The 17,844-nt window shown below is 48.2% G+C and overlaps 1 protein-coding gene across 1 annotated transcript in view; it reads left to right on the forward strand.

The window, feature by feature from the left end:
- Positions 1 to 12,850, forward strand: part of LOC147625416 (uncharacterized) — a 31,164-nt gene extending 18,314 nt beyond the window's left edge. Inside the window, exons 3-5 of the mRNA XM_086818753.1 lie at positions 10,682 to 10,790; positions 10,881 to 11,332; positions 11,662 to 12,850. Coding sequence (XP_086674879.1) covers positions 10,682 to 10,790; positions 10,881 to 11,332; positions 11,662 to 12,487 — 1,387 coding nt within the window. The 3' untranslated portion in view covers positions 12,488 to 12,850. The remainder of the gene's footprint in view (positions 1 to 10,681; positions 10,791 to 10,880; positions 11,333 to 11,661) is intronic.
- Positions 12,851 to 17,844: the final 4,994 nt, after the last annotated feature.

Genomic DNA, 17,844 nt, shown 5'->3' on the forward strand with positions numbered 1-17,844 from the left:
GCTGAGCATCCTAGAAACAAGAAACTCCTTCCACGGCTCAGCGCCTGGCAGGAGGCCACGAACTACCAACTTGCCAAGCAATGCTCGGCTTTGGCAAATAGGATCAACAATGCCCAGGCCGCCTCTCTCCCTCGGCTGAGTGATCACCGCCCATGCCACCTTGGCCCTGGCGGGCCGCCCGTCGCCACCGGACCAAAGAAAGTTCCTGATGAGCCGCTGCACCTGCCAATGCATGCCCGAGAGAAGGCCCAGCAGGAAGTGATGTACCACATAGTAGCAAGCAGAACCTGGTTGGCCACAACTACTCGGCCAGCCAGAGATAAACGAGCGGTACTCCAATACAGAAGCTTCTTCCGAATGCTCAGAAGAAGGGGGGCTATCTGCTGCTCCGGAGATATGTCAATGCCCACATAACATCCCAAATAACGCACTGTAGTACCAGGGGGCAGCCACTGAAAACCGTCAACTGGCCTCCAAGTCGGGGGGGGGCATAGAGCTGACCCACAACCCACACGACTTGTGCCAGTTGATCAAAGCGCCCGAAGCTCTGCAAAACCTGTCCATGGCTAAGGCGAAGCGGCGGAGGTTCTCCTCACCTCCCTGAAGATAGACAGCAGTGTCATCCGCAAACTCCGAGTCTAGGAGCTCCTCCGAGGTACGGATGGGAAGCTGGAGGCCCCGCAAACCTGTATCCTGTGCCGTCAAAAAAGTGCTCATGGCCTCCGCCACAAAAAGAAAAAGAAAGGGCGCTAAGGGGCACCCCTGCCGCACCGAGCGCGAGAGCTGGAACCTCTCTCCGCGCACGCCCTGTATCAGCACCTGGCTATGAGCCGATGAGTAGAGTGCAGAGACCCCACGGATCCACTGAGGGGGGAAGCCCATCCTCTCCATAGTGCCTTCCAAGAAGGCCCAGTCCACCCGATCATATGCCTTCTCGAAGTCGAGAAGGAGCACTGCCAGATCCTCCTGTCGAAATCTAGCCAGAGCCGTAGCCTCCCAGAAGGAGAAAATGTTATCCAGAATGCTCCTATCCTGGATGAAGCCAGTCTGCGTGGAGTGGATGATGTCCGGAAGGTGAGGCTGAAGCCGCCTGCTGATCGCCTTAGCTAGGACCTTGTAGGCCGTGCCTAGCAAGGTGATCGGTCTCCACTGTCTAATCTCCAGTCTGTCTCCTCCCTCTTTGGGGATCAAGTGGATCAAACCCTCAGCCATGCTGTCCGGCATGACTCCTGTCTCCATAATCTCCTGGAATGCCAATCTGAAGCCCCTGTGTAAGAGGCCCCAGTACCTCTGGAAGAAAGCCACCGAAAGACCGTCCTCTCTTGGGCATTTGCCCCGAGGTAATGCCTGAAGAGCCTCCTCCAGTTCCGTATCCGAGAAGGGGGAGAGAAGGGAGTGCTGTAAATGGGCCGGCACAACCGGTCTCGTGAAGCTCCAGACTGCCTCCCGAGCCTCTCTCACCCTGTCATCTGCTGGCTCAGCAGAGAGAAGGTCCCTGTAAAAATCTGTGGCTATAGCCCGAACCCTGGGGGGATCCACCACAACCTGGCCATCAGCCTGCCGGAGACGCCTGAGACCCTCTCGTCTGAAGCGAGGCCCTGTCGCCTCAAAGAAATCTCGAGTCACTCTGTCCCCAGCCTGTGTCCAAAAGGAAGCCCGAGCATGGAATCGGAACTCCACCCTCCTCTCCTCGATGGATCTGATCTCCGTGCGAGCTGACTCCATCTGCTCTGAGATCCAAGGGCTCGTAGGATCCCTCTCCTGGAGTCTCTGGAGGGATGCTAGACTCCTCCGTAGGCTCCTCTCCTGCTCTCTGAAAGCCTCCAGCCGGTCCAAGGCAGCCTGTCTGAGCATCTGGCTAACCTCCTGCAAGCCACTGGCAAGATCGCTGGCTGCCGATCCTCTCCTGAACTGCAGCTCCTGCCAGACCTGCTCAACACCGATCGCAATCTCGGGCTCCTCTATGAGACAATCTGGAATCCGGACGCTCTGGCTCTGCTCTCCTCTCGTGGGGTCCTCAATCTGGAGAAGCACTGGATAGTGATCTGAAAACGAGGAGCCTGCAAGTATGCCCACTGTGCCACCTCTATCACAGGCCCACTCATCAATGTAAAATCTGTCGATGCGGGATAGGTTAACCCCTGTGGCCCGTCTATCCGAGCGCGAGAAAGATAGGCTCCCCTGCAACCTGCCAAACTCCGGGAGAGTCCACGGATCCTGGCCTCTCACCTGAAGCACTAGTTCCTCCCAGGCAGCTAGCTCCGGCCCATGAATGGTCTCCTGGCTGCCCCCCATCCTGTCCTCTGCATCCTCCAGCATGTTGCAATCCCCTCCGAGGCACCAATGGTCTGCCAAGGGGAGGGACTGCCTAATGGTGCTCCAGAACTCGGCTCTCCCGGTCGCCCCATTAGGGGCGTAGAAGTTGAGGAAGCCAATGCGGTCTTCCCCAACCCGAAGGATGATCCACTGCGCACGACCCTGGACCAGAATGCCAGAGTCCACAACTTCAGATAGAAGCTGCTCGCTGACTGAGATGCATACTCCACCCTGGTTCCCCTGGGAGCCATATGCCGGTGACCAAAAAGTGTGACTCCTGCCTGGCAAGATCTTCCCGCAGGTGCGGGTACGCCCAGCAGAAAGGTGGTGCTCCTGGATGAAAAGGATATCGATGGGTCCTCCAACGAGAGCCCTCTGGATCTCCTGGCGAAGTCTGCCCCGGCCAATGTAGCAGCGATGTCCACCGAGACCCTGGATGTTCCATGAGAGGATCCTCATGGATGAGCTATGGCAAGTGAAGCAGCCTCCACTGGCTCACCCCTCTCAGCCGGCCCGGATGATCTGCCCTCCACTCTGTGAGTCTTGGGCGCCGGCTTGGAGGGAGAATAATCACTGTCTGTCCGGGTGCGGAGTCTCTCCAAAAAAAGGGTGACCTGTCTCTGTGTCCAGCCCCACTCCGCCTTCGCCCTGTCCAGGGCATAGGCGTGAGACCAATCCTCTGCATATATGTATCTAAAGGTAGGCTGCACCCTCGGGGCGGCATGGAGGAGAATCAGAAGCACCGCCTCAACTGAGGTGTGGACCGGATCCGCCCGCCAGTCTCCTATACCAAACAGGCTCATGCGGGCTGAGTGTAATCGGGTCTGCAATAGGTCCGTGAGCCCCAAGTCACTGAAGTGATGAGAAAACTCCAGTATCTGATCACGCAAAACTTCCTCTACAGAGTTGCAATCCCATGCTGTGTCTGGGGCAACACTGAGAGGAAAGGAGAAAGCCACCATGCTGCTCACCACAGAGGGAGAGCGAGAGGGATGGCACACCACGCAAACTCGCAAGGGCGCGACCAGTGTCTCGAACGGGCCAGCATCCAGCTGGAGGCACCTGAAAAAACCGTAATCCACTGGTAGCCCCATCACTCGCGGGGGCCCCCCAGGGGAGGCTGGAGAGAACTCTGTGGCGGGCGAGGCGAGGATCGCCATCTCCACCGGCCCGGAGTGGCGGTGGAACAGCCGCTGGACTGAGCTCTGGCCTACCCAGCTGCGCTGCCCCGGGGCAGTGGGTGGTCTGGCGAAGTATCCTGGAGAGGCCGAGGGAGGGATGGGGGCTCGTGGCGAGGAGGGGGGAGAGCGAGGAGAGGATGGAGAGGCATCTGCCAGAGGATAGGTGTCAGGGGGGGCCGCCGGGGGAGGCGGGAGAGGGGGGGCTGGGGGGGGAGAAGGAAGGGTGGAAGGAGTGCTCTCCGGGTGAGGGGAAGGGGAGCCGGGGGTCGAAGAGTGCGGCCCAGGATCCTCAGGAATCTGCTCCAAGGAGGGTGGGGGGCCCCCCGCGGGGGGAGGTGGGAGCGGGGTCTCCACGTGGGAGGCTCCACCAGCGGCCTCAACGGGCACTGAGTCTGAATCCTCGTCCATCGGGGTGGGACCTGCTGGCCGCCTATCCCTGACAGGAGCATAAGTGCGGATAGGTGCCTGTACGCCAGCCGGAATCGCCTGTCCGCCAGCCTGTGCTGCCTGCTGGCGTCTGCGACGACGGTCCCTGCGGGCCGGGCGTTTCCGCCGACGAACCTCCTGCCATCCGCCAGCCTCCTGGGACTGCGCGGCATCCTCCGCCGGGGCCTGCTCGTCAGATGATGGCGCCTGCTGTGACGAGCCAGGGATGTCCGGTCTCTGAAGTGGATGGCCACCCCTCGGGTCTCCTGCAGGGGGTCCGGAGGCGGCATAACGTGAAGGATGAGCCCCCTTGCGGGGACAGGCGCGTGCGAGATGGCCCATCTCCCGACATATGTAACACTGGCCGGGGAGGCCCGAATACTCCACGCGCTGTATCATATGTCCTCCAGAAAGACAAGGGAGAAGGATCGTCTTCGGGAGGGACTCCGGTGACGGAACCACAACCCGAATGGCCGGGAGTCCTGCTGCCCGAGCAATCACTGAAGCCGCTGTTTGAGGCGTCTCCACCACCTGCCCGAACGCCTTGCCAATGGATGACAAGAGGGGCAAGTACTCCCTACGGAGTCTAGGAAAACAGATAGTGACGGGGAAACCTGTCGCGCCTGCTAGCGGGTCAGAAGCGGGGTCGAAACCATGAGTCCATCGCGCCAGGAACGCCCGGGAAGAGCGGAGGGCAATGGGGCTCCGAGCCAGCACCATCTGAGCTGCCTGTGGGGACTCGAAATCCACCTGATAGTAGCCACGTCCCAAAAAATCCACGCTGACGATCTTGGCGGGCACGCCAACAAGGCTGCCTTGCAGAAGGTCGCGAAGCTCTCTCCGCATCGGACGGCTACCCACTATCTTGCAGACCAAGGAGGAGGCCTCAAGAGCGGAAACTGTGGAAACAAACAACTGAAGATCTTCAGCTGTGAACTCTAGACGGAGACCGGAATCGGCAGGGTTAGTCGGAGCGGCTTCCATGGAGTCCTCCAGAGGGAAAAAGCCAGAAACCGGGGTCACCAACGGGAGGGACACAGCCCTGCGAGGAAAAAAGAGAAGCGGCGGGTTACAGGATAGCGGGGGCGGGGCGCGGGGGGGGGGAGCTGAGGCGGGGAGGAGTTAACGGTGGGCGGAGGGGCGGGACGGAAGGGAGGAGAAAGAGGGCGGAGGGGGGAGAGGTGGCGAGGGAGAGAAGAGAGGGGGAGGCGAGGGAAGAAAGAGAGGCGGAGGAAGAAGGAATGGGGAAGGAAGTAAAACGGCGGGGGGAGAGGCGGGGAATGCAGCGAGGAGGGAGGCGAAGGAAGAGAGGGCGGGGGGGGAAGAAAGCGAAGAAGAGGAGGGAGGCGGGGGAGTGGAGGCGGGGGGGTGAAGGCGGAACGCGAGGCAGAAAGCGAAGAAGAGGAGGGAGGCGGGGGAGTGGAGGCGGGGGGGTGAAGGCGGAACGCGAGGCAGAAGGCGGAGGGGAGGCGGCGTAGAGGGGTGCGATGAAGAAGGCGGGGGAGAGAGCGGAGGAGACCGCGGAGGGCTGGCGGGGGGGGGGAAGGTGAGGCGCGATGGCGTGAAGCAGCGGGGGGGGGAGAGCGGAGCTCGCAGGCGACCTTGAGTCGTTTTTTTACTATTATGTAAGAATTATTGATCTTGTGGGGAGATTCGGTGGCTCAATTCATGTTCAGAAGGTATGTAGCCAAAGGATGCCGAGCTAAATAATGTGGTTGAGCTCTTGTCTAATAAGGTCGAGATTAGGGGCATTACCAATATCGAAATCATGTCCCAAATAAATGGGCAAGGCAAATCAGTCCCATAAGTCTAGATATCATTACCATGGCCCAAATAAATGGGTGAGACTAATTAGTTGGGATCCAATCCACCAAGAGCAGTCCCTTGTTCCCCAATCCCCAGTGTCATGTCAAACGCATGCTACTCTCTAGTGGCTTCCATGCTTACACATGCGAACACCAAGCCGAGAAATAGAAGACCAATTGACCGCACATTCGGATGTAGAAAAGTCACTAGATCTGAGCACAAACATCAAGCGTCCATTGTACTAGATTCAAGGCTACTGACACTTGGCATAGACATAAGTTCCCCAGCCAACAAGGTGTCAGACAACATGACCTTTGGCGTAGACATATGTTGCATGCGTGGAAGCCTTGCTATACTGATCCACAACCCTAAGCCTGATTAAGAACAAGATGTTGATTTAAACATGATTAAGACAGAGGAGAGAGAAGAAGAGAGAGATTGGTGTCAAGGTTTTCTTTGTATTTTATGAAAATCTTGTACATGCTTGGCCCTTGCCATGGCTAATCTTTGGCATGAACAGCATTAATCCCTGATTATGTGAGCATCTAGCATTAGAAGCATCATCATTAGCATCAATAGCATCAGTAGCATCAGCAGTAGCAGCACGTCATCATCATCACAGCAGCCCATCATCATCTTCAGCATCATCACCATCATCATTAGGAGGGCTTGGAGCCCTGTCGGCAGCCACATAGATGCTGTCGGCAGCCAGCAGGAGTTCCAACAGCAGGCAGCCAAGCGCCAAAAGGAAAAGGCACATTGTGTGGGCAGCATGGCAGTAAGTGCATAATTTTAAGAGGACTTTTCCCATCATTCAGGTCCACAGCAGGTCGACAGCCTCTACAGCTGGCCGACCTGGTCCTCAACCTCATATATAAGCATCAATCATTATTCAGCAAAAGTCAAGTCATTTCTCATCATTCATCTAGCATATAAGTCAATAGATATCATGTAAAGGGGCCAAAGGTCAACCCCTTTGGGGCTGACCGAGGGCCTGACCATGTACATACATTAAGCCACCTTATTGTTCAATATTAAACACGAGAAAAACCGTGACACCAATCTCTCTCTTCTTCTCCTCTGTCTTAATCATGTTTAAATCAGCATCTTGTTCTTAATCAGGCTTAGGGCTATAGATCAGTACAGCAAGCCTAATTAAGAACAAGTTGTAGAGGCTGTCAGCTTGCTGTGGACCTGAATAATAGGAAAAATCCCCTTAAAATTATGCACTTATGCCATGCTGCCCACACAATGTGCCTTTTCCTTCTGGCGCTTGGCTGCCTGCTGTTGGAACTCCTACTGGCTGCCGACAATATCTCTGTTGGCTGCGGCGACAGGGTTCCAAGCCTTCCTAATGATGATAGTGATGATTATGATGGTGATGATGCTGAATATGGTGATGGTGCTGATGATGGGCTGCTGCTGATGATGCTTATGTTGATGCCAATGATGAAGATGATGATGTGCTGCTACTGCTTATGCTTATGTTGATACCAATGATGAAGATGATGACACCTATATGCCGTCCTAACTGCTGGACTAGTCAGGGATTAAGACCGTTCATGCCAAAGATTAGCCATGGCACGGGCGTGCACAAGACAACATAAGTCCCTTGTCAACCATGCGTCATGTCCACTCTACCACTTGCATTGACCACGCACCTTGGAGGAGAGGTGGGTGCAAGTGTGTAACATAAGATAAGAATTACTCACGTGGATAGATATCCTAGTGCTCCATAAACATTTTTCTACACGTAGTTTATAGGCATTTCGGTCACCAATAGCTTTACAACATTTCGTTCACCCAATAGTTTTACAACATTTCGGCCGTCAATAGTAATCCATAGAAAAATCCTCAATTCATGAGTTGTATTGGGCTCCATGAATCCAATACATCCTCGTAAAGGGAGCCATAAATGAGCCATAAATCCATATGGTAATCATGTATACCATAGATACCAAGCTTTTGAACCATTGACAATGTTTCCGTGAAATAGCTCGAGGAAAACATATCACCCTTCTCCTTTTATACACATACAAGGTTAAGCGCTTATTCAAATACATATTTTTTCCTTTCCGCTCCCTCCTCCCCCTCCCCCTTCGGCTAGCCTTAGACCCAAGATCCTCGTGTAGTTACCATCTTTTACTGCCCCTGTAGGCGCATGTTATCCACTTGTAGGTGATGTTGCCGAGGAAGCATCTTGTGGGGTTTTGAACCCAAGACCTCTTGGTCCTAGGGACACCTTCACCACTTGGGCTATCACTTCATTGGCATTCAAACTACATATTTGCTAAAAACAACAATGGAAAAGTGCTTATCTCTTGTTTGTCAAGTTAGTCATTAGTCCAAAAGAGATGAGCTTCAATAGAATAATCCAAATAACCAATAAACTAGTCCAGGCACAAAAGCGAAGTCTGTGTTGCCAAAATAGATTACACGAATGCATATATCCCTATAAGCGAGACGTTCTTCTACTCATGCTCATGATGCATGTTTGCTTCCATAAATGGATAGGCTCGACAAAGTTTAACTACCCTGATAGGATTGTATTCACACAAGAGTGTGAAAGAGCCAAAGCTCTGATACCAATGTAACTCTGAGTGGGCATGGACTTCACAAACACTTGACCATTAATGCAATTAAACACTTAAATTAGTCACAACCTTAAACGTATGCCAATTAATTCCACAAAATTGTAAAAGAGAGATGTGCACATCTGACACCACATAGAGGCCGGAATGGGCCAACCCCCCCCCCTTGGAGTATTTTATAACCCAAGGAGTGTAGAAGCTTTGGGGAAGCACATGCCCCAAATTTATCCCCATATAACAATGAACAATTCATATAGACGGGCTGTCATAAAAAATCCCCATGAATGCCAATAATATGTAAATTCCATGTGGATAATGGCCAACATGGCTTATCCAATAGCGGGCAAAGCTGTCCATAAACCCATATGGTTGAATCATAAGCCCATAAAGATGTCCATAAGCCAATTTGACTGAGATATAATACCCCGTGGCAATAGCAAGTGCCCAATGGCTCAAATACATGCCCAATTGCTGTAGCAAGGCTGTCCATATATAACCAATTAAAAAGACAAATGCCCAATGGCTGAAAATCATATTATAATGATCAAATACCCTTGCCTTCAAGATTTGTTTGTGATGGAAGCCTTCAAAATAGTCCTCAAATCAAGTAGAGAGCTTGCTTCAAGGTTTCTTAATGATGGAAGCCTTCAAAATAGTCCCAACAGCTGGTGTGCTTCATGGGTAGCCCTCCAGAGAGAGAGAAAGAGAGCGGCCAACGTTAGGGCATCGTGTGGAGGTGGTAGAGAGCCATAACCATGGAGTAGTGAACCACCAAGAATAGAGAAGAGCTGCCAAAACTAGAGGTTTCACACAAACTTGCCCCAAATGTGTGTTCACACTTCATGATGCCAATGCACACGCACACACGCTTCAATAGTGTGCAAAATATCCGAAATGTCCGCCTTCGTGAGTACTTTGTTTCACATCACATAAAAGGTTGGGTGCCCAACTTATCACATGTATGAAACCTTTTGAATACAAGATACCCATTTTATAACTTGTCCACCCACACCATAAGGGAGTGTGAACCACCATAAAAGAGCTTGTTTCGGTTCTGAGTCCTTCCCAAGTCCTCGGGACCTATTGAGCATGCTTCCCACATGCAAGAGAGATCAAGCATAGGAAGTCCAATGTCGCACCATAATCTGATTCCGGGTGCCTGGTTCTTGTATTTGATAATCCCCCATTCCCAAAGCTTATATTTAGGCGTCTTGGAGTCCACCAGACCCCTTTCACACTAGGAAATGTCTTGCTTGGGGACAACCAAGAGCTGCTCAGCCCTCGTGCACTTCGGAGGCGATCTTTGTCAAGATTGTAGACTCGGTATATGTATGTGATACGCTGAAATATGGCATCTAGGACGTGCTGGCCCAGACTTAGTTGTCATGTGCATGGCAACATGGACATGCTAAACCAGATTTGCAGCCAGGATTTAGAATTTGGTTAGGGCTTTGGTAGGCTCAGAATGGCACCGGAGCAGGGCCCCAGAGACCGGACAGCAGTTGGCCAAGGGGACCGAACCACACGTTGAAAAGCCAGCAGCATAAACGATTTATATCATGGTTGCTGGCCGACAGCAGGTCGGACTGCTCCAGGGCAGTTTGTGAGTCTATATAAAGGCTTCATCCACCACCCACTACGAGCACATATAGAGCAATCTCAACCCAAGTTCTTATGGGTTTACATTACATATAGCTTCGGTGTTTTTGTAAAGTATGCAGAGAGTGATGCGGTACCATTATTAATTGTCATTGGGCCATATTATATTATCTAACATAAATTAGGATTGTTAGGAATCGATCTCACATTTAGTTTAGGTAGTCTTGTAGGAGAAGGGCAAGGTAGTGATATGGTTTTTTCTTTGGATGTTTTTCGGGGAGCCAGTAGAGGATTATGGAGTAATGAGTCTGCATGTGCAGAAGCCTGTTTTGCACTTGGCACATAAAGGATTGAATGAGATATTTCTTGTCTGAAGCCATTTTTTTGATGATGATCATGTAGAGGTGGAGATCTTTAATCCATGACCATTGAATTTCTGTCTACCAATGTTGAGGTCATGTCAGCAGTGGATTTACCTTTGTCAAGCACAACGTAGTATTGTAGGAGAATGGCAAGGTAGTGATTAGTTTAGGTAGTCTTGTAGGAGAATGGCAAGGTAGTGATTAGTTTAGGTAGTCTTGTAGGAGAATGGCCAGGTAATGACGTGGTTTTTTCTTTGGATGCTCCTTGGAGCCAGTAGGGGATTATGGAGTGATGAGTCTGCATCCGCGGAAGCCTGTTTTGCAAATTGCACTTAACACATAAAAGGATTGGATGAGATATTTCTTGTCTAAAGCTACTTTTTTGATGATGATGATGTAGAGATGAAGATCCTTCATCCATGACCATTGAATTTCTCCATGCACGGCTGCAAGAACGACGAGCAGATTACAAAGCTGAGAAACAACGAGCACAACAATTGGCCGAAAAGGCAAGTTATTGTTTGGCATGTAGAAAACTGCATACTATTGGAACATAAGAAAGACCAGTGCCCACATAGCAAGCTGCTCCTTTGTCTCAGGTTTTGGAGCTTGAACAGAAATTAAGCTTTGAAATTGAGCGAAGGAAGAAGGTGGACTGCAGAGATATGCTGCACAGAAGCAGCTCTCTTAGACCTATGGACTTCCCACATTGCAATGAGAGTATGTACACGACTAGTGAAGAACTTAGGAAAGAAGGCCTTACCATAATCAGGTCTCAGTTTAAAGACAACTCTTCTTACACGGCCAGGGATGAAAATCACGTTTTGGATTGGTGTTCGGAGATCTTTGGGAGCGAGGGTCACATGGATGGAGATGGTGTCTCTTTGATATCTCCATCTTGTTTGTGTTGCCATTGGGAAAGTCTCAGAAGCAACTGTCAGCGAAGGCCTAATCAGCATTGGTGTTCTCCAGACAAGTTTGATGCAACATCATTGGATAAAGAAATTTTCAACAGAAAATGGTTTGGGAACTCAGTGCACAAAGAAACCAGGTTTGGTCCCCCCCCCAAACATACACTTGTGCATAAACACACAATCACACACACACACACACACACACACACACACACACACACACACACGTGCAATGGCACGTACATGTACTGATTCACACACTGGCACACATGTACACACACAATTGCACGCAGTTGTACAATCTCGCGCAATGCACATGTACATGCTCAGACACACAATGGCATGCACATGTACACTCAACACCCTCATGCAAGTTGAATTTTGCTTGAAGTAACTATGTCAAGAGATTTCTGTTACATGTTAGCAATGATGTTGACAACTGTCAACTTTTTGTTGTCCATTACAGTAGGGAAAAGCTAGACGTGGCAACAGATTGTGACGACTATGCATTGCATCTTGAAGGGCAGAAGGCAAGCATCAATTCAGAGAAGACAAAGATAAATGTGAATACAACACATCTTAAACAAGATTCTGCATGTAAGTCACGGAACAAGGCTTACAGCATTGACACCGAAGCTCTCAAAGAAGCGCCGGAACCGGCACACACATTCCTCTGCAGCCAGCCACATAGACAGACAAGGAGCTTTTGGAAACATGCAGGTGAAAGCTCCACGGTGGAAAGTTTGGAAGATCTTTCTATTGATCATTCAAAGAAGTATGCTGCTAGAGCTACGAGGGACCTACACAAGATGGTGTCGGGAGGTTTTGCTGACTCAACCAGCTCCTCACCAAGCTATCAAGAGCATTTGCAAAAAGGATTTTATGGAAGAGATGGTCAGTCCAGCTTTTATGCAGGAAGAGCTGAATTGGAAGGTGGATATTCACCGCAGTTGTCCCCAAGCATGAGATCTGGCCATGACAAAATTCATGGGCATAGGTTTTTTCATTATGATAATTCCAAGGAGATGCAAGGAAGATATTTGGGGAAGCAAATGAGCAATCAACAGACTGAAGGTGAGGATGTGGAGGCAATGCAGCATCCAGATTCTCTTAGAACAGTCAGCAGCCATGGAAGATGCTCACTTAATACAGAACAAGGAGCACAATCTGAGAATTTCTTGGCCATACATAACATGAACTTGCAGGGTGATCAGATGTCATTGGATGGTGGGCTGGGCAGGCTGCAAGAGATATTCAAGGCTCTGGATATGGCAAAACGAGACAAGTTTTAACCTTGGAGGAGCCGGTTTGAAGATTGTTTATTGATTCTCTCATACCCAATTTGCATCACACACGATACTTTTTGTACGTTTCCAGACCACCATGCACCCCTTCATGCATGTTCACGGGGGTCAGTATTGTATGCCTTTTGAGCCTTCTATTGATGCACTATAAATGCCATTTGTAGAGTCCAAATCAGAGAGCACTGTATTTTGATTTGTTGGGTGGCAGGTCTAGTGACCTTTGTTGTTCTTAAGAGCTTTCCCCTTTGTTTTTTATAGCCTATCATGCCATTATAACACACTATCATATATGTACCTCCATAGCACTTGACTTTGCTCAACTTTGCTAATGGAAGAATGCTGGAAAACAAACTGAATCTTGAATTTAAATGAAAGTCGTAAGGGATGCAGATGTTTGGATTCCAAGTTTATAGAAAGGGATGCTAATGTTTGGATTCAAGTTTATAGTTGAGGATGACCTAATTAGAGTTTTCATTAGAAGAAATATTAAGCCATTCAACATTAGCCATTCATTAGCCATGGTTGGATCACTTCTTTCATTAGCCATGGCTGGATCAAACAGAGAGTTTTAACTTTGTTGAGCTTTGGTTCAATTCACATATGAAATAATGGTGATTCGATAATAATGTTAAAAAAATTAACGAATTAAATTTTCTTAAATCTAGGAATTTTGGAACCTTCAACTACAATTTGAAAACTTTAATTGTAAAATTTGTTGTTACTTTTCAATTTTAAAGGTGAAAAATAAATAAACCCTGGTTTTTTCACACGTTGGCTCACATGAGACCTGTTTTTGATTGTAGATAGAACCTCTTGTTGTCTCTTCTTTGTGAGGGGTCAGAGATCCACAAGGAATATAAGCTATAAACAACCAAATGAGCCCATAAATGTGACATGAGCATTTATAAACAAGGAGGTTCAAAATAACACAAAAAACTTAAACTAAACAAAAAATTTCATATTTTTTAGTAACTTGGGTAGAACACACATTTTTGAATCCATTTATACTTGCTTTAGCAAACTTGTTTCAGGAAGCACAGAGATCGATCCCCTAAAGAGAAACCCTTTGTTGATGCAAACTCAATCGAGACTAATTGTTGGAACCATAATCTATTTGACTGCAGTGCATCAAATCTTATCTCTTCAAACCCACCTAACCGTTGATCCTGTCAAATAACATAGTGCTTCAGTATAAGAAGGCAAGACTCCTTTGCATCTACCTCAAGCCAGGAGCTTTAGTATGAAATAATGAGCTAAATCGATTGTAATGTATCAAATCTTATCTCTCCAAACGCATAGAAACAGGAGGAGTTTCCACTGTCCTTTGAGGCCCGAATTCGCCATTTGTGGTAGACTTAGTGAATAGTGCCATAAACTTCATATAAAAAGGGCAATAAATAAGCCACCCTATCTTTGGGCAAAGCTCTAGTGAAGGAGCAGAGCATGACCAAAAACTCTAAGATTTTCTCCCACAAGAAAGCTTTTAGTGTGCTGTCCTCCCAAATTGGCCAAGCAACCCAACAACCATAGTTATGATAATCGGGATGTGTCTCTTTTGCAGTACCATATGGGGCATGCAATCCACAAACCAATTAGCAATGTGGGTGCGTTATCTCATCCCTCTCTATTGTCACATCGGAATGTTGCTTGCCAAATGGGGTGAAGGAAGAGCACTCTATGCCTAGATGGAGGCAAAAAGGGATAGCCTTCACAATGGTTCTCTCTCTATGCCTAGATGGAGGGATAGCCTTTGCAATGGTTCTCTCTCACAAAAGGCAAGGGTAGAAGAAGAAGCTAATGCAAGCAAAAAACCTACAAACATTCATATCTAGCAAGCATCCATCAAGCATGCAAGATTCAATAGAAGCATAAGCAAGCAAGAGTGGTGATGAAAAGGGGAGCTCACAAGTAGCCTATTGCAAAGGCATGATTGTGTAATGCTTGGTGTAAAAAATGACTAGTTTTCTTAGTAGGCCGGCCAAATCAAAAAATGGTTCATCCACTATTACTAGTCTTAAGCAAGTATGTACACGAAGTCCTTGGACTTTGCCTATTTTAAATTAGGCTCAAGGTAAGGCCACTTTATATGTTCCAGCACCATCTTACAAAAGATAAGATCCTGTTTGGGTGGGTAAGATGGCAAAGTGCCTTACAATAGGTTGGGTAGGTGGAGAGTGGTAACACACTCCCCTTCCGAGTCCTCGCATCATCCAAGTTGGTACCACAGTGGATTGTACCATGAAGTTCACATGCAAGGTTAAGTGGTATGGTTTGAGAATGATACATGCAACTAGATGTAGGCCATATTGGTGTGATAAGATTTGGGTATCCATGGTGAGAGGCATCTTGTCGAGGTGGCATGAAAGGTTTAGGGGCAATGTAGAAGTTCTTCATGCAAGGCCTCCTTTTGTTATGGAAATGGATGGGACCCTTCAAAATTAGGTATTTGGTAGAAGTGGTCCGCACCATGTGATTGGTGGAATGAGTGTCGGGACCACCATGGGATGATTTGCATGGGTAGATGGCAGTGCATATCTTCTCTTGGTTTGCAACATGAGAGTATTATCCCGATCTCACAGTGTGATGCATAGAGATTAGGCTTCTTCATAGAGCGAATACGTCGGCTAGAGCGAGGTTGTGTTAGTTTTTAATTGGAGTCAAAATGCAGAGGTTGTATGCATTGAAGATCTTTAGAGGTACTTGTGAGGGTTGTGATGGGTCATACCATGGGCTAGCCACTAGGGTCCGCCCATCTGGATATGTACCTAGAGGGTTGGTGTTGATGATGAAGCTGGTTGGAGGTGCATGTGCCATGATATGTGAGATGTGGAAAATAAAAATGTGATGCATGTGGTGAAATATGGAGGTCGAGGTGAATTTTTAGATTGTCGGTATAGCAGACAATGCCAACCTTGGCGTGCATGGCTTCAGATCGACCTCTGAAGCATCTCTACCTCACTTGATTTTAGCATGGTTATAGGAATGGTTTCTGCATTGAAGGGAGATGCAGAGCCCGGTTGATTCTTTGAATTTTGTCGGCTTCAGCTGCATTGCTGGCTCTTCTCCCATATTAGGCTCTCTTCTCGATTCTCTTCTTGAGGGAGGTTTTCATGCTCATTGTCTTGCCTTTGTTCTCTCTATTTTTCTCTCTCCTCTCTCCTCTCTCCTCTCTCTCCTCTCCTCTCTCCTCCTCCCTCTCTCTTTCTTTATCTTCTCCTCTCTTGCTTTCCTTCTTCCTCTCTTTCTTTCCTCTCTCTAAAATAAAATAATCATTTTTAGGGTACCACATAGCATCTATGGCTTACATTGCCACACGTAAACCTACTTTTTGGATGCTAGAAGGTACCCATGACACCTGTAACCTTACGTGTGGCTTACATTGCCACACGTAAACCTACTTTTTGGATGCTAGAAGGTACCCATGACACCTGTAACCTTAATTTAATTTATTTTTTAGTTTTTTCATTTGTTTGTGTGTGTGTGTGTGTGTGTGTGTGTGTGTGTGTGTGTGTGCATGTGTGGAAATTTTCTCCAAAAGGGAGGGGATGTTTTAATTTTTTTTTTGGGGGGGGGAAGAAGGGGGGGATTTTTAGGGCCTACGGGGGTAGTTTTTTAGGAAGGGGGTTGGGTTTAATAGGGGTATTGTGTGTGTACATGCGTGTATGTGTGTATGTAACCATGTGTAAATAGTGTGCACTTGTGAGCATGGGTGTGTGTATGTCTTGTGTGCATGCAGGTGCATGTGCATGTGCGTGCCGAGTTTTTGCCATTTTTAGTTTTGTTTTAGGTTTCAAGTTTTTAATCATTCTCGAGTATATGTGTAAGGATAATTAATAGGAACTGCTATCCTACATGTGTACAATGGGGTTTAAGGTTTTGGCTTACCATGTGGCCTCGCCAAGCAAAGGTGGAGAGTCGCTTTCCCATCCCATGAAAAAAAGCCTTAATGTCACTGCCACTTGCTTTACTAATGGTATTTGATTGCTATTTATCTTTCCAATCCCAATTGGCAAGTTGGTGTTGTGACATGGCACACATGGATGTTATAGGGTTGTGGTGATCTTTTTGAGCCCTAGGGTTTCTTGACAGGTTCCCGAAAGTGTGTGCACAATTGTCTTTGGGGTTTGGCACCATGGGTGGCTCTTCTTTGATATGGGTAAGGCCACTGCACATGGACAAGGTACTGCCTCCAGTTTGGTGTCCATGGACTCAACCCACTTCTTTGAAGGTAGAGTTGGCACATGTCGAGGTGGAAACCATGGAACCCATTGGGAAGCCCTTGCACCATAGAAAGAATGCAGGGAGCAATCCAATGTCGTGCATGGGGCTTTGCCCAACCACAGTCGAGAGCATAAAAAACTCAATCGAGAAACCAAATTACCATGGCCTAGCACACAAATGCATAGTCATGGTGTGTCACTCACCTTGTGAAAGCTTATTACATGGGATTCTCATAGGAGACGATATTGCTATGCAACCGCTTTGCCGAAAGCTCCACTCTGCCACCACCGTCGCCACACTCCAATGGAAGCTCGACCCTCCTCACAAGATAGTAGATAGAGAAGAAGAGCACTCTTGGGCGGTGAAAGTTAAAAATTAGGTCCTAGGGCTCATTCAGCTACTCTAGCTTGTGTAACACCTAATCCACAAATAGTACTCTCTACCTAAAATCCCGTGGTGCACCTTTAATAGACAAGCGGTGAGCACACACGTAAAATATACAATACATGGTTTTCAAGTGAATTCTACACATTCTAGTGCTTGCGGCCCAAAGGTGGTGAAAATGATAGGGTTGGTTGACATCAATGCCATAGGGCTCATTCAGCCACTCTAGCTTGTGTAACACCTAATCCACAAATAGTAATCTCTACCTAAAATCCTGTGGTGCACCTTTAATAGACAAGTGGTGAGCACACATGTAAAATATACAATACATGGTTTTCAAGTGAAGTCTACACATTCTAGTGCCTATGACCCAAAGGTGGTGAAAATGATAGGGTTGGCTGACATCAACGCCATAGAGGTCTCCAGTAAGGGTTAACATACCCCCCTTCTTGATATAGATTTCGTCCTCACAGAATATGTCTATGAAGATGTGTCAAGGCTATATGTTGGATGCATGTTGGCATTGGAAATGTCGGAGGTCTTGTAGGGTCTGCAAGGCAACATGGTATAACCAGTAAGGTGTTCCTATGGAAAATAATTGAAATTTAAGCATTTAATGCAAACACCTAATCAAGCAGTGAGGAAATATTGCTAGGGTTGGTCAAATTTTTCTAGTTAAGATAAGGGTAATATTAAGGTTGGTCCAAATTCGATCTAAACTAAGATGGAGCAAAGAGCAT

This window comes from Cibotium barometz, chromosome 24, assembly GCF_041138505.1.
Source record: "Cibotium barometz isolate CiBa-2024 chromosome 24, ASM4113850v1, whole genome shotgun sequence".
NCBI lineage: Eukaryota > Viridiplantae > Streptophyta > Polypodiopsida > Cyatheales > Cibotiaceae > Cibotium > Cibotium barometz.